Source organism: Carcharodon carcharias, chromosome 7, assembly GCF_017639515.1.
Source record: "Carcharodon carcharias isolate sCarCar2 chromosome 7, sCarCar2.pri, whole genome shotgun sequence".
Taxonomy (NCBI): Eukaryota; Metazoa; Chordata; class Chondrichthyes; order Lamniformes; family Lamnidae; genus Carcharodon; species Carcharodon carcharias.
In genome coordinates, this window is record NC_054473.1 from 172,413,518 (window position 1) to 172,436,945 (window position 23,428).

At 44.5% G+C, this 23,428-nt stretch overlaps 1 protein-coding gene across 5 annotated transcripts in view; it reads left to right on the plus strand.

Annotated features, from left to right (window-relative positions):
* mthfsd (methenyltetrahydrofolate synthetase domain containing) overlaps window positions 1-6,733 on the plus strand; it is a 53,694-nt gene extending 46,961 nt beyond the window's left edge. For 3 of the 5 annotated variants that reach the window (XM_041192271.1, XM_041192270.1, XM_041192272.1), the window contains 2 exons: window positions 3,454-3,579; window positions 5,794-6,733. In XM_041192271.1, coding sequence (XP_041048205.1) covers window positions 3,454-3,579; window positions 5,794-6,348 — 681 coding nt within the window. In that variant the 3' untranslated portion in view covers window positions 6,349-6,733. Of the gene's footprint in view, window positions 1-2,534; window positions 2,748-3,453; window positions 3,580-5,793 lie in introns of all 5 variants that reach the window. The other 2 variants (XM_041192268.1, XM_041192269.1) reach the window with 1 other exon arrangement.
* Window positions 6,734-23,428: the final 16,695 nt, after the last annotated feature.

Below are 23,428 nucleotides of genomic sequence, written 5' to 3' on the forward strand. Positions count from 1 at the left end.
GTGGAGGCGGGTTGCCTCACATCCTTTAAAAAGTACCTGGATGAGCACTTGGCACGTCATAACATTCAAGGCTCTGGGCCAAGTGCTGGTAAATGGGATTTGTTAGGTAGGTCAGGTGTTTCTCATATGTCGGTGCCGATGCACTCTGTGATTCTGTGATAATGGGACAAGAAAAGGAACAAAAGTTTGTTTTAAAGGAGGTTTAAATGACCACAGCAGAAGCATTACCAACAGCCGTTATCCGAAAAAGTGGGAAAAGCAGTTAAATGTTATTTTGCTTATAATCCTCCATGTAACAAAAGAAGGCCATCCTGCCTATTCCTTCCGCAAGTCGTGTACAATCTACCCCAGCAGTGCCAAGCTGCAACCCCTGGATTACATACAAGTCCCCATTTTAAACCCTGGCAATCTGGCCCTCAAAACCCAGACTGCCCAATTCCGATTGATGCTTCAATTTCTTATTCACTGGTTTATCCTATTTCAAGTGCCTGTGCTACAGTATATTTAATAGGCATTATTTAACAGTAATACTATTTAACAAGACATCAAAAGGCAGTCATTGAATATTTTCAAGGGAACATTGCCTCTTCCACTGACTTCCTTGCTCTCGACTGGAAACCAATGTAGATTAATTTATCTGTTAGCTTCAATTATAAGGCCACAGTCTGTATGACAAAGGAACGTTGATCCATTTGTGGCATTTGCACATGTTTCCTATCATCTTCTGGATGATCATGATCTAACATCAATTGCTTATTCACACAATCATCCTAATGAAAGTAGTGTATAGTCATTTCTTGGTCCAGGTCTGCTTTGGCAGCTCCACTCACCAATTATGACAACCCATGCTAGTGTTGGAACAATATTGCCATTTGATGTTAATTGGAAATGCTGAATTACTGAAACATCTCTGATTTGAATTGAACCCCATGCTTTCTTAACCTATAAATGGCATCGACAACAACAACTTATGTTTATATAGCACCTTTAAGGCAATAAAATGTCCCAAGAAACTTCACACTGTGTTATAAAGCAAAATATGACACCAAGCCATATAAGGAGATATTAGGGCAGATACCCAAAAGCTTGGTCAAAGAGATAGGTTTGAAGGAACATCTTAAAGGAGGAATGAAATTGAGAGAGGTGGAGTGGTTTAAGAAGGGTATTTTAGAGCTATGTGCCTTGTAAAAGGTCTTAAGTAGTGGAGCAATTAAAAACAGGATGCTCAATAAGCCTGAATTAGAGGAGCACAGAGGCTTGTTGGGGGCTGGAGGAGATTACAGAGATAGGGAGGTTGAAGGCAAGAGTGAAACTTTAAAATCAAGGCATTGCTTAACCAGGAGACAGGGTGGGCTAGTGAGTACTGGAGAGGTCGGTGTACCTGACTTGGTTTGAGTAAGGACATGGGCAGCAGAGTTTCAGATCTTAAGTTTACGGAGAGTTGGTAGAAGGGAGGTTTGGAGTGCACTGGAATAGTCAAGCCTAGAAGCAAAAAAGGCATAAGTGAGGGTCTAAGTGTCCTTTGCAGGGTGACAACAATCACATAGAAGAAAGCTTAATATTTTAGTCTCAAACACTTTTCAACACTAAATGGCTCCAGTCATCCATTTTTTTATTATTTGCAAAGTGGATCATGGATAAGTTCTTTTTAGAACCATTTCTGAAGCAGAACTTATCAATGTTCCGATAGCAGGTGTTTTCCTACAATTTTTTTCTTTTTTTTCCATCTATTTGCAATGTGTTTGACAGCCAGGAGCCTTACTAGAACAAACCAGTTTCACCAAAACTGAAGTAATCACAAGGATTAGAATCACTGATTATCAAGAGCAATTCCTCTTTCAGTTCACTGTGACCATTACTGCTCCTGCATTTTCACCACTCACAGTGATAGCAAGTCTTCTCAAAATAAAAGGCCAATCAGCCATTGATGTTTCATACCCACTGGGGAGCAAATACCAGGGCTTTGCTGGCCACATTGGTTCTTGTGCTGAGTTAGGAAACATTGATTCATGAATGTCGTTATCTTAGTTTACAGTTATTTACTAGGTTTTCCCCAGCACTGAATGCATTTCATCTCAATGTCAAAATTGTCGATTAGGTTTGTATTGGCCCACATATGAGAGGTTCTGCTAGCTTGCTCCTCCATCCATAAATGTTATCATTAATCCCATTGCTAATCTACCCCATTACTTTAAGTAGATTGAAAATTGCATGAGCTTTCTTAGGCATATAGATTCCTCATGCTCGATTTACGTCCAGATCACTGAATATCCACAGGTGCAGGAGCAGAAAATTCTACTCCTTTATTTCCTAAAATTTCACCTTTGGAATTGCTGTTTGTGGTTGCTTAGTTACCAGCACCGTATAGTGGCTCCAGGACAGGTGAAACATTAATAAGCAACAAATACAGTTGACAGGATACTAACAACCTCACAAAACCTGCACAATACACTATATCCCGCTGTTCTTCAAAGCTATTTCGCTTGTTTTTCTAAACAGCAACAGTTGGTGCTGTTTGCATGTTTCTTACCCAGGCAGAGATCCAAGCTCTTCTTGCTCAGAAAGGAATAGGAGTTTTGAACAGCTGCTCCTACTTGGCAGAACCTACCCAGTTGAACGCAGATTGCACCTTCTTCTTGAGCAAGTCGGCCCATTCAGGAGAAATCGGGCCAGGTTCAGGAGAAGAAAGATATGGCCAAAGCCCAAGAGGCCCTGGACAGATCACAAGAAGAAGAGCAGAACAGGAGGTGAAAATGTGCTGCATAGTACAAGTAGATGGTGCCCAAAAGAATCATTTTTGAACTGTCACAGTTCAGATGAGGGAAAAGACTTTAAGAGTTGTCATTGGAAGGGCTGTCTGGTTCATTTTCTCTAGGTCCTTAAGCGTTTATAAGTATATAAAAGTAGCTGTGAAAGGTGTGCACTTGGGAACATCCCCGCGGCTTGGGGTGAAATAAAACCTGGTTGGAAGTGAAGGCTGAAGTGTTACATCCCACTGCTGAGCATCGGAAGATGGTGCAAAAACTATGGCTCCAATCAGGCAGCCAATCATGACCAGGTAAACATTTAAAGGTGGCTTAAAGTTTTAGATAAATTGGAAAAAAAATAAACACCTGGATATACATTTACTCGAGGATAAGGCAGCATTGCAGCCTGATCCTTGAATTTTTCCTCTTATTCATTCATTCATTGCCAAAGGTGCTATTTGGTATCACACTCAGTACAATTCACTGACTCAGTGAAAATGCCAGAGGGTGTCATCTTCGTAGTGAAGAGTGAGTGCCAGCAGTAGCAACTAATGTCAGATTGGCAGGGTGTAGTCAGTGAGATAATATGTTTAGTACCTAGTAAAACCTGCTGACTATTTGACATTGTGAATTCTCGAGCAAAGACAATGAAGACAGTTACAAGAGTTTTAATCATTTTTTATATTTTTTAATAATGTTTTTCCAGTTGCTTGACATCCCAGAAGAGCTAATGGACGACCACGATCTAACTGTAGATTACATCCTTACACCTACTCAAGTGATCAAAACAGACTGCAAACGCTCCAAACCTCAAGGAATTATATGGTCAAAGGTTTACAATCCTATTTTTTTCTGAGTTGCTTAAAAGGAAAATTCTTTACTTTTGTCGAAATATTTTTTTCTCTCATCTCCCACTTTTAGGCCTACCTCAGACACATTCCATTCTCCATATACATGCCCCTGTTCCAATCTAACCACTCTGTGATCGAGAGAACAGAAACTCTCATGTTCATTCCCCCTCTTCCCATTCATATTTCCCGGTCCCTGTCCAATGGGAAAGTGCCTGGCCCCCACCCTGTATCCCATGTATGCACAGCCAAGATTGGGAAATCATAGGGGAAACCATTGCATGTGAATATGTGAATTGCACCATTGCAATCTGCATTGTACACTTAGTTTTAATTCTATGTGGTGCAACGAAAGCCTCCTTATGATGTCAGTAAGCAATCTAAATTGGGTGCAGAATTTTGGGTTTTTGGTCAGGGACCCTGAAGTTGGGGGGTTAAATGGGGGTCCCGATCTAGTGGAGAACAGTCACCCGGCAGTGATATTTCCCTGAACTGGCCAATTGGCAGCCAGAAGATGTGTTTACCGTCCAAGTATGGGTGGCGCCTAGGTTCTCAAAGCTTGAGGGCCAATAGGAGGCCCACCAGTATGGGAGGAGTTGCGGCCTGCCATTCCATCATGAGGTGCCCTCTCAGCCACTTCTAAAATTTTGAATTCAAAAATGGCCACAGCTCCGGGGTTACCGTGGTAGAGCGGGGACCCCTCTATGGGGTGACTCCAGGAGCTGTAACCATGCAGATGGGGAGGGTCTCCAAGTCTACCTGAAGTGCTGGCTCCCTGGCCTACTGCCAGGATATCGCCTCCAGGCAAATGCCCTGTTCCCCCCGGCTGTGGGAGACCCACAGGATGACTGGAAAATTCCAGATGACCTCTGACAATTGCCTTTAGTAGCCATTTATTTCCCTTAATTGGCTACCCACTGCTTACTTGCAGGTAGCTCTTCTGACCCCAGTCCCAGAACCGATGGCACCAGCAAACCTGAACACCAGCCGGCAGCACAAATTTACATGCCCACTGATCCCCACCCCCTCCCCCCACCTCACCTCCAAATATTTGTCCGTAGGTGAACTAAAGTAAATAATTTGGGGCATTCTCACACAACCTCCTAATTGATAAGTGTCCATGGCATAAAGCTGCCCATTAATTGGCACTGTGTTGAGCTGGCTAGTGTCAGAAATGGAAGTATCTTACTGGCACTTTTTCTGAGGTTGGAATGTGTACATGTCACAGCATAATAGTACAATATTATCCATGAACATGGAGTGTCTGATGCTGGCCCCGAGTTATGAGAAAACCATACATGTTTCTCGCCAAGCTTAGAAAGTTAACAATTGTCATGAGCACTACCAAGCCAATTGACTTGCCTTATCTGGACAAATAGTTTTAAGCAGTTGCATTGACGGTTCCTCTTGTGAAACTTTAAAAAGGAAAAAACACAAGCGGCATAAGGGGCAATTTTCAATTGTTTTGTGAACCCTTCCCCCATTCACTTTATCCACTTGGGAAACAGGCGGCCAGCGCTGAAAAGCAGCTACGAAGGGTGGGAAAAGAGGTTAACTTCACCGTGGACTCCCCTGGCCCTTTTGGTACAATTTTCAGTTGAACTCGTAAATGGGAGCACCGCACGCTCTTGGCGGAAAGCGTGGAAAGGCTACAACTCAGAGCCTTACAACATTGTGGAACCTGGTTGACAAGTTTCAGGTACAAATGGGTCTTGCTCATTTTTACCAGGCAGTGAGCAACCTAATAAGTGGTCCCAAAAGAGACTGCTGGAGACGGTTCCAGGAGCAGTCTGCAGCTTTCCTTTGCGTGCTGCGCGGGGAAGGCATTTTGTTGGGTCGGGAGGGGCAGGAGTGCCTTTTTTGTTTTGTCGTCCCACAAAAGTACTAGAGGCTGTTGCTGGCTGACTCCCTCTTCTTTTACTGCTGTGCTTCTCTATCGAGCAGCTGGACCTCTCTTCCCCACCTCAGTGTGATGAGGTTCTGGCTAGCACTCATTGAACTAGGTCAGACAGCTTGTCCAAATTATGCTGATGAGGGCCAACCCTGACCTCCTGGCTCTGTCTTTTGGCCACACCACTCACTTCTTGCCGGGTTTGAGCACTGATTAAAAATCACTCCCATTGTGTCTCAAACAACTGCCACCTCACTCGCACTTAGACTCTCCTTCAACTCTGTGTTTTCCCTTTCCTGTTGCCCAGGTGGATTCAGAGATGATGGAAAAAATTCCAATCCTTAAAAGCCTTCAGTTCAGGGAAAGAAAAGCGGGAAAGGACGTTACATTGAGGGACGAAAGGCTTATGGAGAAAAAGGAACTGCAGAGGCTGTTGGTCGTAAGAAAGCCATCAGGGAAAGGCGGAAACACAGCCAAGATTAAAACTAATCCAATTGAAGTGACCAGAAATAGTGAAGCCAGTGAAGAGCAAATGGAATCCGGCTGTAAAATGCAGCTTAATGCTCCAAGCAGAGTTACTGCTGTTTATATGGGTAACATACCTCATAGTCTGAGAGTCAGTGAGTTGAAGATTATCTTGAGAGATCACAATGCACTTCCATTGCGTCTGAATTGGCAGGGTGCCCAGCACAGGGCTTTTCTTGATTATAAGGATGAGGTAACTGCAGAAGAAGCTGTAACTTCCCTAGCTGGGCTAAGTATAAGTGGGAGTATGATTAGAGTTGAACTTGCCAGGAGCCAGAGAGGCAACAGATCAAGAAGTCAAACCACTGAAGAAACGAGCAAACAACTGCTAGTCTAATCACTTACCAAAAATATCAGCATCAAACTTCACATATCTAAAGTGTTTTAAAAGTGATTGTATTGAGATGTGTAAAATGCAAGGGAGTCAAAGAACACACATGCATTTCATGAACAGTCAATGGAATTAGAAATGTTGTCTTGCCTGAGCATTCAAAGATCAATTCCGATGTGATGCAGATGTTATCTGCTGGATACTGTGGGACTCTGTCACAGCATGTGGTGTCTGACATAACATGATTGCCTCTATAATATAGAAACCATATAAAACATTGCAACTGACTTTGTATGTATTCCCTATTCAGCTTTATAGAAAGCATCAAGTGAACACAAACTTGTGCTCACAGTTTGATTGACACATATGTGAACATAAAATCATCAATTTACTTTTTGTTCTTGATAATGTTAGTATTCAAAGTTCTCTCCCTACAGATTATTAACTTCATTAATTCCATGATGCCTATGTTTTATTTTGCCAGGAGAATTAATGGATTCCAGCAGTTTTACTGCTAACAGTAGAAACATGGTCCATCAGAACTTTATTGTAATAAGATTTACTTCACATGCTTTAAGTGGCCAAAAGGCTTGTAACTGACTAGGGTGAGGGCTACAGACCTTTCAGAAAGCACATTTTCTACAGAAATCAATCTCAGGAGCGATGTGATATAATCCTGGAAAGGAAGAGTATCTTGCTCATTCATTCAGGGTAACAGTGCATAGGCCTGATGCCAATATGTCAGGCAAGAAATCACACTGAGCATGTGCATGGTGTCCATTGTCATTAGTCGTGGACGGAGGTCAGAAAAAGTTCAATAACTATGAAAAAAAGTGTAAAGTGAGCGAATACGATAAGGAAATGTCCAAGGTAAGGCCGTATGTTAAGTTGTTAATTATGTATAAGTCCTATTAAAATGGTATGGACCAACTATGATATGACCGATGGAATGAAAATGCAAATACCTAGACACTGGTTGAGAGAAAAATGGTTGGAACTGCTCTTTAGAAAAAGGAATCTGCCACTTATACATGGCCTGGCCTTACACATGTGTGACTCCAGTCTACACTTCACAGTTTGACTCTTAATGCCCTGGGGTAACCAAGGAGGGGCAACAAATGTAATATTGAGAGCTTTACCCACATTCTGAAAAATTGTACCTCCTGAATTGAAATGCATTGCATAATGAAAGAGGCCGAGTCAGGTTACCTTCTAGGTTTGGTAATGTACTCCATAAGCAAAGAATATTCAGCCATTTGTATTTTCACAGAGACCCTTGGTTATCCATAGGACTGAATGAATAGTTCTGCTTACTATGCTTCAAAGTGCTATATTTTATTCTGACCTGGAACTTAAAATTTCTGGCTTGTGTAGTTCCTTTACTAAACAACTGCTTGGCTTGGAACATTATGGCCTAAAAGGGATGCAGTTCCATTTAAGCATTGAAATAATGGATTAGACGGGGATATTTTCACCAAATGGGATGAAAATTGGGCAGCTTCTAAAGCAGGTATATAGTATGCCCTGCCAAGCTAGAACATAGTGGTAATGGTGTCCCACCTGAGCAAGTTACCCAGTTGGTAATTGAATTCGGTTGGTAATTGAATATTACCAATTCAATAAACCTAGTAACCTAACATCACAAGAAGACAGTTGCCAGTTAGGAGAGGGGGTTAGGCCAAGTGCTAACCACTAAAACATGATGCAGCCTCTTTAATGAGTGTCAACCTGCCACTTAACTATCATCCAGTTGACTATTTCTAGCATGCATTTCAGGTCCTTTACCAAGGTGATGTCCTGCAGTAAACATAGGCTAAAATGGCATTGAAGATTGAGGCTGTTTAGCATCTGAGATATCTGGGCAAAATTGCCCCTTGAATCTTTTAGGTCCCTACTATCCCTTTGTCAATGTAGCCAAATCCAGTGTAGATTCAAACTGCGTTAAAAGGAGATTTCTACAATTTTTATTGTAAAGGAAGCAAAGGGGGAATGAGAACTTTAAAGAAAATCGAATTGAATTAAAATTCTGTCTGGTTGCCAGTACATCTACTGACTATGAATACTTAAATTAAAAGAAAAATAGTAACAATAAGTACATGGTCATAATGAAATAGAATAATGTGCATGATTCTGAAATCAGTATTCCTCATTCATTAAGTACAATTTTTAAAAATTTGTCCATGGGATGGGGATGTCACTGGCTAGGCCAGCACTTATTGCCCTTGAGAACTGACTTGCTAGGCCATTTCAGAGTCAAGTGGCTCTGGCCAGACCAGGTGAGAATGGCAGATTTCCTTCCCTAAAGGAACATTAGTGAACCAGGTGGGTTTTTACAGCAATCAACAATGGTTTCATGATCATCATTAGATTATTTTTATTGAATTCAAATTTCACCACCTTCCATGGTGGGATTCAAACCCAGGCCCCCAGAGCATTACTCTGGGTCTCTGAATTATTAGTCTAGTGACAATACCACTATGCCACCGCTTCCCCCTAGTGAAAGTAAGTGCAACAATCTACAAAATCTGTCCCTTTCTTCCTTTGAAACATCAAACTTCATATTCATTTTTCTCCACGGTTAGTATTATCCATATTATACCACTAGAGGGAAGCAAGCTACAAGGAAGGGAATGAGATGTTTGCTATTCTGACAAGGTTACTCAATATCTCTGAAGTCTTCAAGGAATTTCTTTAAAAAAGAGAAGTACTTGTTGCATTTTGAAACCTGCAACTGCAAAACAAACAGTGCTGACGTGAAAAATATAATTGATCAGTCTGTTAATTCTGGTGGCGTTTTCAGGAAATATGCAGGTTGCAGGGACAATGTTAATATTATTACAACAAAATAAATCCAATAAGATTCATAAATGGTTAATTCAAGGACAGCTTAACCTGCAGGATTCAAAGCTTTCACAAAACCTCCAACCTGATATAGGTAACAAATTCCCTTCTTGACATTGTGAATTCGAGAGGATATTATCACCCTGCCATTAAACCTTTTTTTACTCAAGTGCAGTGAGCTATATTTAAGCCTGGAATTTCCACAGTGGTTTTTCTGATCTACTGTTGTAACTTTGGCAGATGCCCTCAGAGAAATAGCTTTAAAATGGTAGAGCTTAAGGCGTAATGCTAAAAACCAGATTGGCGCTGTTTCCCCTGGGTCTCTGCTAAAGTCACGGCAGTAAATCGTGTGAAACCCTATGGAAATCCTCCACGCTTCTGTTTAATGGGCACAAGAAATTTAATGCTGACAAATGAAGTGTTGCGTATGAGGAGAAATAATAACATAATGGTTTCAACCGACAAAGCCACAGGAAACTTCCCACACTTCATGCTGCTAAGCTAGGTGGTTTTAACCGCTGTGCCCCTATATGGAGAGAATGTGCTTCACATCAGGCAAACAGAACTCTACCTGTGGGCTTTGCTCGGTGTTTTTTGTTGGTAGACTCAGAAGAATAATGATGCGTTTTCACATACTTCATATGCCCAGGCGATCAAAAAGTAAAAATAAGCAGAGAGTTTTTAACAGTGACGTTGGGGTGACATTCATCACTTTTAGTGTCGATACGATGTGGAGAAGCACTTAAACAGAATGCTAGGATAGGTTGTCACAGTGGAATATGAGTTTTTGTAAGTTATGCTAAGGTTTTATAACATACTGTTCAGACCCTCTTTGGAGTACTATAATGTGTTTCTGGTCACTAAATAAGTGAAATTTGTGAATTGGAGAGGTTTAGAGAATGATTCAAAATATAACGGGGATAAGCTAGAAGTTAAGATTACAGAAGCTTAAATTTTACAGTTCAGAAAGAAGGTTAAGGTCATTGAGGCTTATAAGTTTTTAAATTACATAAATATTTAGGATGAACCTAATATTAGTTTGTCAATCATTCCATTAGAAGAAGAGGATATAATTTAATCTTAAAGTTGAGTGAAAAGTCAAATATAAAGAGAAAAGAACCTTTACTCAAAGTGTGAGCCACGTCTGGAATGATCAATCAGGTAAGCTGGTGGGGTCCAAGATATTCATGGAGCTCACAATGCAGTTGGATACTGAACTGAATGAGTTAAAATACTAGAGGGACAAGCTCAGTATGCTAATGTTTTTTCTTACCTTTTTCTTACATTCAAGCTAATGCCATATTCAGTACTTCAGTGCAGAACAGCTTAATGATTGCCTGGGGTGACCCTGGAACTTTGTTTGATGAGCTGAGCAGCAACAAGCTCTCTTCTTATTCACCTCTCAGGATTCCTCCGACCGTTTCAAAAACCTTACCCCTTTATGTGTTTCCTACAAAGTCTCTTTGCCATTGATATTGCTTGGCAGTCAGTCAGCTTTCTGATTTTTCCCGACGCTGATCTAATCCCAGACTCACCGTCACTTAACTGTCAGTTTACTTGCAGTTGCTAACAGGCTATCCAGTCTGAAAATAGGACGTTTGCAGAATATTGTTAGTAAAGCTTAAAAGTTTCAATCAGTATCATTTTTTTAGCGTGAAAGTGAATGGGTTACTATTTTGAACCAATGCATTTGGAAACACTGTGGACATTTTTACATTGCCTGGATACAAGCAACTTATTATGTTACTTCAATAATTTATTGCTGGATTTAGAACCGTATGTCTAAAAGAAGTATTAAGTTTGAAATCTACTAATTTACTACTGGATATTCAAAACCTGGAATATCAACAGAAAATGAGTAGCAGGCCTTTCAGCACCTGAAAGAGAAAAGTCAAGTTTAAGTGCCAGGTGAGACTGCAGTTTGGAAGACAAAATTCAAACCAAAACACAAAGGGCAGAGTTTTCAGGTCGGCGAGTGCGATTGGCTGGCCCAGGATCGGCCAGGAAATGGACCGCCGCCTGCGATTGGCCCACGACTGTGATTTGACAATTTGGGGAGGGGGAGGGGGAGGGGGGGGGGGGCAACTAAGGACCACCCAGTGTGTAACGCGGCTCCGCACAGGTTGGAAAGGGGTGGGTGCCCGTCAGCTGCCGGGTCCAATTGGGAACCGCCAGCCAGTTTAAAACCGGCACAGGCAGCCCCTTGAAGGCTGCCATGGAAGAACGTCTCTTCTGCGTTTTCAGTATTCAAGTTATGGGCTCAAGTGCAGGTCAGGTGGGGCAGGTCAGGTGGGCGCTCGGCCCCACTCTTTGCAGATGAGCGCCTCACGGTCTCCTCCTGGTGGAGCTGGCTGCCAGGGGGGATACCCTTGCCCTCAGAGATGGGAGGAGGAGGCCACCGCACCTCACGTACACTCAAGCAAAATGGGTATTAGTGACAACTGTGAGGAAAGATCAGGCAATCCACTCAAAGTTTCTGAAGCTGCTGTTCCTCCAATCGCATTGCTCACTACCCTGTACCCCAAACATAAAGGTTGAGAAACTGGGATCGTTTGGGTCTGTATTGTGTTTGCAATGAATGCCCTTAGAGCTCCAACATGGTGTCCACGGTTCGAGGTTTGAGTCTCAATGTTCCAGCTATTGCCCTTTCTTAACCTTGCACAGCTAACCACATGTTCAGCAGCAGGAAGGACCCCTCCAGCAGTGCTATATCATCAACTGCATTGTCGTGAGTTGATTTCTTCTGGTTGTTGCTTCAGTTGTACAAGTGCTTGGTACCCTCTATAATTTCAAATTTACAGGGAGTGGCGTGGCAGGTGCTGAAGGTTTTGCTGACTTCAAGGCTTCTGCACAAACCTAGTCACCATTCCCCTGGAATACAGCATGACGTGGAGACTGAGCAGAGGCCACACAGTGCAGGACAATGTGCAGGAAGAGGGAGGAGGGGGGTGGGGGGTGGGGGGGGGAAATGAAGGATTCCCAGCAGGAGACCATATCCACCCTGAGTGTTCAGGGATAATTTTTCCACATGAACCTCTACCAGGAACAAGGTGAGAGATCTACACATCACTCAGGATATCTTCACTCTAATCTGCCACCTGCTGCAGCCACAACTGCAACCTTAGAGCAGGGTTATGACTACATTGTACCTCTAGCCATAATGCACCTCCCTTTAAGGGGCACAGGTTAGCTTTAAGCAGTGCAGGCGAATTTTAATTGGTGCTGGCCACTCACAAAATTGGCTCCCAACTGATGCGTTCAGTCAAACAACAGCATGGTTTGTGTTGGCTAGAGGCTGAAATAATTGCAGTGAACAGGCAGCATGAAGTCAGCAAGTTTTCTGCATTGCATTCAATGAACATGGCCAAATTGCATGTCACGATCTCCATACCAATTTTCAGGTGCTAATGAAATTAGCCCCCAAAGGGTTTACTGGTGTTATTACTCAAGTTTGGCAGTTCCAGTTGTCTTTGTTGCTTTTTGGTGTTGAGTATATTAACTATACCCTTCATGGAAAGCATTAAGTTAAACCTGCTTTCTTTAGAAATCCATTTTAAAATCCAAACATTTGTACAAGTGCAAGTCATGTGATGCTCTATCAGTAACTTCACTTGTAAGATTCATTTATCTTGGAGTCTTGACAAGTTTTGGGTACAGGCATACAGAGTATGCATGCAGTGGTTCTGTAAGTGTACAGTTTAAATAGTGTGGGGCCAATGGAAGTGGTTTGTGAGTCTTATTCCATTGATTTAATGTATGAACTTGTCACTTTCTGCTGCCAATTCCTTTTGCAGGGAGCAATTGTCATTATTTTCCTGAGCTAGGTCCACAATGAAACCAGTTAAAAATCCTACATTGTATTTTTCACCTTGCTTTCAAGGGTATTTCTAAAATACATTCAATAAGAATGGACTGAGCAAATTTTCTCATGGGAAGAATTTTACCCCCATTGCGGGTGGGGGGGTGGGGGGGGGGGCAGGGGGGAGTGCAGGAGTGGGAGCTTGCGGGCGGGCCACCATTTTAGGTGGGTGGGCCAGTTAAGCCCATCCCAGTGTGATGTCCACCAAGAAGCGCTATGCACTCCATGTGCGAGGCGGGGGGGGGGTGCGGTGGGGGAGTCCCAAAGCTGAGAGTGCGCTTTTTCGGACGAAAGAGCGCTCTCATCTCCCTGGGGCTAAGTGCTTCCTCAGGGAGATCGGCGTCTAATTTAAAAACGGTGAAGGGGCAAAAATAAACTTTCCCTGACGTCCCCCTCGTGACACTGTCACATGAGGTGGGACATGTCCATCGCTTTTAATCAAACGTTTATTAAATTTTTAAGAACCCTCATCCCGCCCATGGGCGAGGTTTCACGCTTGTTCTGAAGCCCGCCAGGGCTCCCAGCCTGCCCACCAACCCAAAGTTTGGACAGGCAGGTCCATTAATGAGCTTAATTATATTTACAATGGCCTCAATTGGCTGATCCGGCTGAGCCCCCGCCGACCTGAAAATTAAAATGACACGGGGTGATGCCGGGAGTTCTGGCCCGACCTCATCCTGCGTAATTTTACCCATCAGGAATGGCCTCCCCACCCCCCACCCCCGCTCGCTTACCTAAATATTCTGGCCATCCCAAATTTTTCACCTCCTCGTCAATATTGTTTGATTAGATTCTGTGCATGTCCAACTTCTATGTGACCATAACAGATAAGAACCATTAAAATGTTGAACAAACTAGAATGATGTTTCCTATGCTTTATTGAAGCTTATCCTAATGGTTATGCTGAAAATGCATCCATGAAATTATGAAACTGAAGAATCCGAAGCTATATTTGCCTGAATCCTGTACTTTGGGTTAATCTTCTTCCGTTCTCTGCCCGAAGGCAAGTCCTTGGCCATTATTCACCAAACCGGAGCAAAATGCCATGATTTTTACTACTCACGTGAGGAAGCAGGCCCTGATTCTATATCAGCCAGAATGGGGACCAAAGCCCGTGGGGTTGGGACTAATCTGATCCTCACACTAGTTGTCTAGCTTTAAAATAAAGGGCAGAATTTTATGTATGACATGCGGGTGGCGGAGCTTAAAAGGTCAGTGTCCCAATATCAGCGTGCGCCATCGCGATATTTAGCTGGGCGGGCGCACTATGAAGTGCAACACATGCCTGCCATTTCTTAAAGGCTTTGTTAAGGCCCTTAACTCGGCAATTGAAGCCGATTTTGAGGCGCTCGTGCTATATTCACCTTGGCGCATAGGCCCAACGAGCAGGCGGGTAATTGATTTTTTAACAAACCTCATCCACAGGCGGGATATGTGGGTTCAGAAGGGTTCATGTTTTTTCTGAAGTATTTATTGCAGAAAGTGTTTTAACCTTGCCTGTGTGATTGTTAGCAGTTCAGATCGATTTCCAATAGCTTTCTCTGAACTTTGAAGCTTCAGCTCACCAGTCTGCAGACAATAATCTTTATCGGGCCTGCAGCTTTCCGGAGGCCTCCATTTAGCCTGGGGGTATGGGTTCTGACATCTCCACTGGAGGCAGCTCCTCTGAGGAGGAAGGGAGGGATAGAATAAGGAGGAGGCCAGGAGTGCACAATCAGCCTCCGGGGGAGCAACCTTTGGGATGCCAGGCGCAGGCACAAGGGGTGCAGGGCTAAGAGGTAGTCCAAGGTGGAAGGGGCCGCAAAGTACGCCACTATCCTGCTGCCAGGGTATACAGGCAGCGAAGCAGCTACCTCAATATGTCTGAGGTGCAGTGCCGATGGAGGCTTCGACTGTCAAGGGGGACAGTCAACTCTAGCTGTCAGATGATTGGCCCTGAGATCTCCCCTAACTGTGAGGGTGGACACCCCATGCCATCGACTCGGAACGTCACAGTTGCCCTCCACTTCTATGCCTCTGGCTCCTTCCAGGGCTCGGTGGGTGATCTTTGTGGTGTCTCCCAATCAGCTGTCCACACTTGTGTCAAGCAGATTACAGATGCTCTGTTCAGACGGGCATTGACCTTCATCCACTTCCGCTACGACCAGGCAAGCCAGACACAGTGAGCCAGAGGCTTTGCGGCCATTGCTGGCTTCCCCCGTGTCCAGGGTGCTATAGACTGTACACATGTGGCTATCAAGGCGCCAGCAGGTGAGCCTGGTGCCTTCGTCAACAGGAAGAGCTTCCACTCCATGAACATGCAGATAGTGTGTGATCACAGGATGCAGATTCTACAAGTCTCTACAAGGTACCTAGGCAGCTCCCATGATGCCTACATCCTCAGACACTCCCAGGTGCTGGGGCTCTTCAGTGCTCCAGCTCGGCTGGATGGATGGCTGCTGGATGACAAGGGCTTTCCCCTCAGAAGGTGGCTCGTGATGCCTCTGCCATCCAAGAACAGAAGCTGAGCAGTGGTACAATAGGAGCCAGGGCACCACAAGGGCTATGGTGGAGAGAGCCATCAGTCATCTCAAGATGCGCTTCAGATGCCTGGACCGCTCAGGGGGTGCACTCCAGTACCCCCCAGATCACGTCTCTGTGATAGTGGTAGCATGCTGCGCTCACCACAATCTTGCACTGGAAAGGGGGGATGCAGTTGACGATGAAGACCTTGATGCAGTGGATGAGGCTACACATGATGAATCCAGCAGTGGCTCAGAGGATGAGGAAGCACAGGGCGATGATGAGGGGCAGTACGCCAACTCACCAAGGAGGCAGAGACATCCGGGACACTTTAATCCAAAGAACATTCAGCTACCTCCACACACGTGGATCAGCAGGACCAGCATTGCCTGGCACTTCCACACGTGGCACTTAGGTGCTACATCTTCCACCTCAGCTGCAACTAAGGGCTTATTACAGAAACATCAATGTCCACTCAAACACACATGAGATGTCTGTGAGACATACAGATGCAGCACAAAGGAAACACCCTCAGCCATGGTCAGAAAAGTGGACTTTATTCCGTCCAAAATAAAACACAAACATCGCTCAGACGTACATAATTATACTTTCCCTAATCTAGGGCCAACACAAAATCACAGTGACAAACCCATGCAGTGCCTAACGTGCCTCATGCTTATGTTTGTGGGTGCTACATCTTGGTGCCGCCCCACTGCTCAGTGTGGCTTGTGAGCCAGCCTGCTGACTCTGCTGTCCTGTTGGCCTTGATGACCTTGGCAGCCGTCCTCTGGTCCATGGAGCCTGTGCTTGTCCCACCTGGGAGGGTATGGCCAGTTCCAGAACTGGCACCCTCCCAGTTGTCACAGCCTCAATGGATGCAGCAGTCACTGGCAGAGGGGTGGGGGAGCTGCTGCCCTCATCTGGAGCGCCCTGAGAGGAGCTCGCAGCGACAACAGGCAGCTGCTGCGCCAACGTGGGGTCACATTGGACCTCCCTGCTCACCGCTGATGGATGGGCACCGAGCGTCACCACTTGGTGTCCAGAACATCTCCCACATTGTGAATGGCCACCTGTGGCCATTAGCGCTGTGAGGGCTTACAGCTCAGAGCGTAACCCAATCAGAAGATTCATAATCTGTTGGAAGCCCCTCTCCATGAGAGTCGCCAATCTCTCAATGGAGGAAGCCTGAAGCTCTGTCCTGAGGTTCATGCCATCACTGACACTCTGCCTGGACTCCTCCACCACAGAGACCAACTGAAGCATGCCCTCATGCAACCCTGCCAGATGCTCCCGCGCACCCTGCCGCTTGTCCTGCAGCTGCTGCATGGCTGACATCTCCAGAGGCACATCATCACTGCCGGACTCAGCATGTGCCTGGTCCCCTGCAGTCCTCCGGCTGCTGGCGCCATTGGCACTCTTTGTCCGTGCCATCTCCTCCAGCGATTGTGAAGTGCCCTCTCCACTGAGCCCCGGGACGCTTGCCAATGTCATAATCCCCACCGAAGTGTTTGTCGCTGCGCTGGTGCCTGGCTCGCTGAAATGATGTGACGCAAGTTGCAAATCTTGGTCCCCAGGTGTGGAGGGGGGGCTCTGGACATGTTCCTGGCTGCCATGCGGTGGTGATGCTGAAATTAACAACAAAGACAGTGCATCAGTTAGTGTTCAGTCAGTAACACCATTCATCCCTTTCCCCCCCCACCTCATAGGTCGCTCACCCTTCAAGAACCCAAGGAGACAAACATTGATGGGTTGGTAAATAGTCAAGAGGAGGCCCAAACATTACACGTGCATGCAGACAGCCTAAGGAATGCCACATGGAATGTTATGTGGATAAGTGTTCGGTTAAGCACTTAGGCAAGACAAGCAAGGTACGGGAATACACGAGTAATGGTAGGACCGTGGGAAGTCGCAACGATTACAGGGACCTTGCTGGACAGACCCATTAAGGTAGCAGAACAGGAACATAAGGCGTTTAACAAGGTCAAAGCCAGACTTGCCTTTATTAGCCGAGGAACAGAATGTAGGAAAAGGGAGGTCATGTTGCAAGTGCAGAAAAGGCTGTTGAGGCCACAGCTACACTTCTGTGTTCAGTTGTGACCTGCACTTCATGGGAGGGATGGCATTGGAGTGGGGCGAGTGCAGAGGTTCCTGACCTGGATGCATGCTGGCCTGGAGAGTTGGAGTGATGAGGAAACATTGCAAACACTTGCGACATTTGCCGTGGAGCACAGGAGATTGACAGGTCACATTATTGACCTTCATACCGTAATGAGGGGCATAGACCGGCTGAACAGAAGGCAACATTTCCCCTTGGCGCAGGGATGACTAACGTGGTGGCATTTATATAAGTTGAGTGCCATGAGGTTGACAGGTGAGGTGCTGAGGACCTTTTGGACAGAGTAATGTGGGATGCACTGGCTGAAAGGGTGGTGGAGGTACAAACCCCCCCTAAGATGCAATAAGTCTTTGGATGTGCAGCAGCGATGCCATGGCATGTTAGACCATGGGGATAGTGGTCACAAATGGGATAAGGCAACTTTGGAAGGTGCTAGAGATGCGCATCCTCAAGGGGCTAAGGGACCTTGTGTATGACCCTCACGTCTGACTGTATCAGTCTGAATGAGCAGTGTTGCTGCATTAATGATTGCAGCAACCATCAGTGCTTTGGATGGTGGGGAGACAGATTGGATGGGACTGTGACCCTCAAATACCTGGCCGCTGCACCCCAGCCTCACCGACACCTGCTGACCTGGCCGCCTGCCTTCTCCCCAGCTCCATGGCCTGCTCCTCAAAGGTCGTGAGGCGCTGGAGCATGGTGTGCCCACCACCAGTCCACTGCCGTTCCCGCATATTGCTCTCAGTTTTCGCCTGCAGAACAGAGAAGAGGATTTATTGGGGCTGATCGCTCATGTACTCTGCACGCACACGCCGCACCCCAACCACAGTGGCCCATCTGAGGCCTCCAGCGGTTCCTGTCCACACTACTGATGATCAGTCCCCAGAAGATAGTACAGCTGGTCCCAGCCCCCTCCCCCAACAGACACCTTAGACACATTCAGCGTCCATCACTTGGAATAACACACGGGTCTTAGCGCCCATGGCAAGGAGGAGCAACTAGGTGCAGCGCCAAGGCCAGCAGATGGCTCTTGACCACGACACCTTAGGCTCCCCTTCCACCATCTCACCACCATCAATAAGACATGTGTTGGCCTTCTGAGTATGTGTCTAGCTGCCTCCCATGCAGGTTGCCCGCCAGACTACTCAAATGCAACAAACACCAACATATGCTGCAGGAAGAACCCATCTTCTCATCAACCACTAAGGCTGATGTAAGCATGGTCACTATCTGTTTGCCCACCCAGCGTGTGCCAAATGCCTATGCAGTAATGACACTAAGACGTGGGGGGTGCGGCAGGACCTCAAAGGCTAAGACTACCTGCTGGGTGAAATGGCCAAGGCCGACATGGTACTCACCCTTCCAGAGCGCAACAAATCATTGAAGCGCTAGCGGCACTGCGTTCTGGTGCGCCGCAAAGCATCATGAGAGCTTACAGCCTCCCCCATCACCTGCCACACCTGCCTGGTCACGTGGGCGGCCCTCCTCCTCCCATCCTCGGGAAACAAGACATCCCGAGATGGTTGGACACCTCTTTGAGGAGGACAGCAAGGCAGGCATCGGAGAACCGAGGGGCACAGTGGCCTCCGGCTGGCCTACCCTGCAGCCTGCCACCCCCCCCTCCTCCTCCTCTGCCCTCACCTCTTGTGCTGCTTGGTGCCTGGCCATGGTGAACAGCCTAAAGGAGGCTGCCTGGCTGCTCTTTATACAGACTGCCGGTTCCCCACTGGAACTAGCGGTCTGAACACGCCCGCCGCCAATTTAATTTTCCCGATGAACATGGGAGTCGGAACCCTGGACCCGCCCGTGCAAAATTGCGGTGCGGCTCGTTTCGGTGGCGGGGATCGGCTGCCCACCCACCGCCGAATCGGTGGGACCCACCCACCCGGCAAGGGCAAAATTCAGCTCAAAATGTGCGCAAAGGTTGGAAACCTGAAACAAGTTTAGAACCTAGGGAAGCAGAAACAAGAACTAGAGCTGGGATCTCCAAGATGGGAGACAATGGAGTGATTGCGGCTAGGACTGCATCAAAGCAAGAAAGCTGACTCGAAGTGGTGGAGTGGGAGCAGGGAGTTATAAAGAAAAAAAGCACCATTGTGGATAACAACACTTTGAACTTAGCTCTGAAAGGAAATAAAGAGAAGCACTAATAATCACATAGCGATAACAATCCACATAGTAAGTTGCAAGCTGGGTGGATGTCATGGGACATCTTTCCTTCTCAACTTAAAGCAGTCACTCTTCTACCATATTCTTTTATCTTCCTAATGGCTAAGAGAAAAGATAGCGGAAGAAAATATTTTCACTGATCTCTTTATTTTAACATATTAAAATCAAATAAAACCACAATTAATGTATAACTTGAATGTGCTGGAGTGAGGAGATCTGGCACTGGATTCCAGTAGGAGGCCAAGCCGGACTAAAGCCTTCAGGATCAGAAAAATGGAACAGGACCAGATACCAAGCAGGGAGGGTCCAGTGGCAGTCTGACCTCGATAACAGCCCCCACAGCACACGCCCAAGGGATAGAACAAACTGGCAACTGACATGTTGTGAATAGTCTCCAATGACCATGCATTCACTAACACAGGGAAGTGTACCAGTCATGTGGCTTAGATGAACAAATCAAATTTCTGGAAACTGATGGATGGACAAAGGGCAAAAATGTTTTACTTCTACAGATAGGATTTTCGACCCAATTTAGTTGAAATGAATAAGCAGGACCTTTACAATCTGATGGTGCCTCATTGTCTGCCTTTGCCTCCAAGAGGGTAGTTATGATTTAACACATTTTTGTAATTTGATTTTACGCAAGTTTCAAATAAATTTTTTCATGTGATTTTCAGTAAACAAGATTATCTTGTGCTCTCTGTACCATTGTTAAGTCATTTTAAAGGATGGCTTTGATTTGCTGGGGTAGTCCTGTAAAAATATTCTTGTGGATTTTGTTCAAGTACTATTTTCTAAATGACCAGCTATTTATCTTCCACACCTGTAATTATCTTTCAATTTACAGAGTGGGTTGTGAAATGTTCTGTACAGTCTAAAATTATTGTCATGAATTTTATTGTTAAACTGGTCCGGCAGAATATAGCTAGAAATTTAATACACCATGTGGAGTTACTTTTGGAAAAGTTCAGAATTTGAGGTTAGCTGTTTATTGTATCACCTTTTTTAGAAGGGAAAACCAGTTCAAAATTTTCAAATCCCTGTAAAAATCAGTACTACTGGCACCAGAAGTTCCAATTTAAGGTATACAATTTAAGGTACCAGTTTAGACAAGTTTTACTGGTACCCTTCATTTCCAAGATTTACTGTTTTTTTTCCGTCCAGGGAGGTGCATACATACGCACTTTCATTAAAAACTGAGCTAAAAAAGCACTCATAAAGCTTTCAGACTCGTTGCACATTTCTACTTTATTTTTGGACACTGCCTGACACTGGAATTGCACAGCATCCATGAAGAAAAAGATTGACATCTTTGGTGCAGATCTTTTGTCTGAACTGGAAAATGATAACAGATAAGCAACCTTCTTTGTCGATCTGCACAAAAGTAAGAGGAGAGGAAGGACAACAGGTAAATGTCAAAGTTGTGTATGCTAACTACTATCACAAGAGAGCAGTTAGTGAGTTTAATGGTCTGTGAATCAGGTTTTGCAAAGGCTTCAAAGCGGTGAAAAAGTGTTGGATGACATATAAAGTTCATCTCAGTCAGGCAGCCAAAAGGCATTTGAAAGCCAAATGGATACTAAAATCATTGAGTCATGTAGTGATACATAACTACTGTATTGCCAATGCATACTGAAGGAAATTTTGATCTACATTTGGCAACCTCAGTTACCATTTTGACCTTCATAGATTTGACAGCCCTCTGCCTGTTTGAACTGTAATGGAAGCTTTTTTCCTGGTGAAGTAAATTAAGCCAAACACTGGCTTATGGGATTTCCTGGCATTGTGCAGAGAGGAATGGGAAATCTCCTTCCACAGTGCTCAACCCAGCGCGAATTATGGGAACAGACACCAGTGCAGTACAATCAGACTCAGGTAAAGGGGACCAGGAAATACTGGAGATCTGAAATAAAAACAGAACATGCTGAAAATTCACAGCGGGTCAGTTGCACCTGTGAAGAAAAATAACCTGTAACAATGTTTCAGGAGTATAGCTTTCATCATAATTCATGTAGATAGTTAATTGGGGGGGATAGTTAATAAAGACTGAACAGAGCTCAGTTTTGCACCCTTTTTGTCAAAGATACAGTTTAGTTTACTGTTTGGCACTATTTTGTAAAAGCTGTTCGTGTGAGTTGTGAATAAAGTAAGTTGCACTAATGTTAATGACCAGCACTGAGAAGCATTATTTTGCCCATCTTCTTTTGACCATTATGAACAACAGCCTGGAATTTGGCTATTGGTTACAATGGCTGAATAGATATTGTGCGAATGTTAATTTGTCAGTTAATTATTTATTTTTGAGTCAAAGATCAAATGTGCTGCCAATTCTGTGTTTAAATGTGTTGCGTTATACAACTGTTCTTGAAGCTCTCCTCTTGGCACTTTTCTCCTTCCTCTGCACAGCAACACTTTAAATCTTCCCATAATTAATGTCTTTGTTGTTGTGCTGTTCTCCACTTAAATTCCTGATTGCACCTGACTGACCCCATCCCAAACTCCCTTTCGGCTTCACCTCCATGATAACTATTAGCTCTGTGCCACTTGGCTGTCCTTAAACATTGTGCAGAGAGTGAGTTTGTTAATTAAAGGTTAGGAAGATTCATGAGGGGACCATATTAATGGAAGATTATCATCTTAGCGCACAGAACATAGAAGAGAGCCCAACCAAAGCAATTGGTTCCTGTTGTTTCATATTATGACTGCAAAATATGCCAGTAGTTGGATTCCTCCCACTTTCCCCACTATCCACAAACAATCTCCTCACCAGCCATTTTCTTGTTTGTTAACATTGCAAAGCTTCAAATAGATTTTTTAAAAAAAACAAAATATTTGTTAAAAAGATAAAAATTACTTTAAAAGTTGAGTCTAATAAAATGAATAGAATATAATGAAAGTATCTGTGAGAATTGTTCAGGATACTTAATTGAGATACAGAAAAAAAAGCCTTTCAAATATGAAACCTCCGCAGAAGTGCAATTTGTATTATTGATTTCATCATCAGAGAAAACGCAATTATAGAAATGTCATTTTTTGGACCTCAACCGTTACGAATACTTTAACATGGGATTTATTCATTCCAAATCAAACGGAAAGGTTTGAATTGTTACAGCATCTTTTCATGTTGATCAGAAACGTGTCAATATATTTCAAATGCACTGTTACTTTTGGATTTTATTATGTATGCAAATGTGGTAGACATTTTGTACATGGCAAAATTCCACAAACTGCAAAAACTTCCATGGTCAGATGATTTTGGTGATGTTGGTTGAGGGGGAATATAAGACAAAAATTATGTATATTTAAACCACTGGGAAGGCAGACAGTGGCTTAGTTTAATATCTCATCCCAAGGGTGGAATCTCCTGCAATGCCACTCTTCCTCTGTAATGCTCTGGAGTGTCATTCAATTCTCAGAAGGGCTTGAACCCATCATTTCCTGGTTTGCAGATGAGTGGGACAGCAGCTAATGACAAAGCATAATAACATAAACCACTTGACAGTGTAAAACTGTTTCTTTGAAAATTATGCTGCTTTCACATTTGTTTATAAGCGTATGCTTTTGCAAAAAAAAATGTCCATGGTTTCCTGAAGCATAAG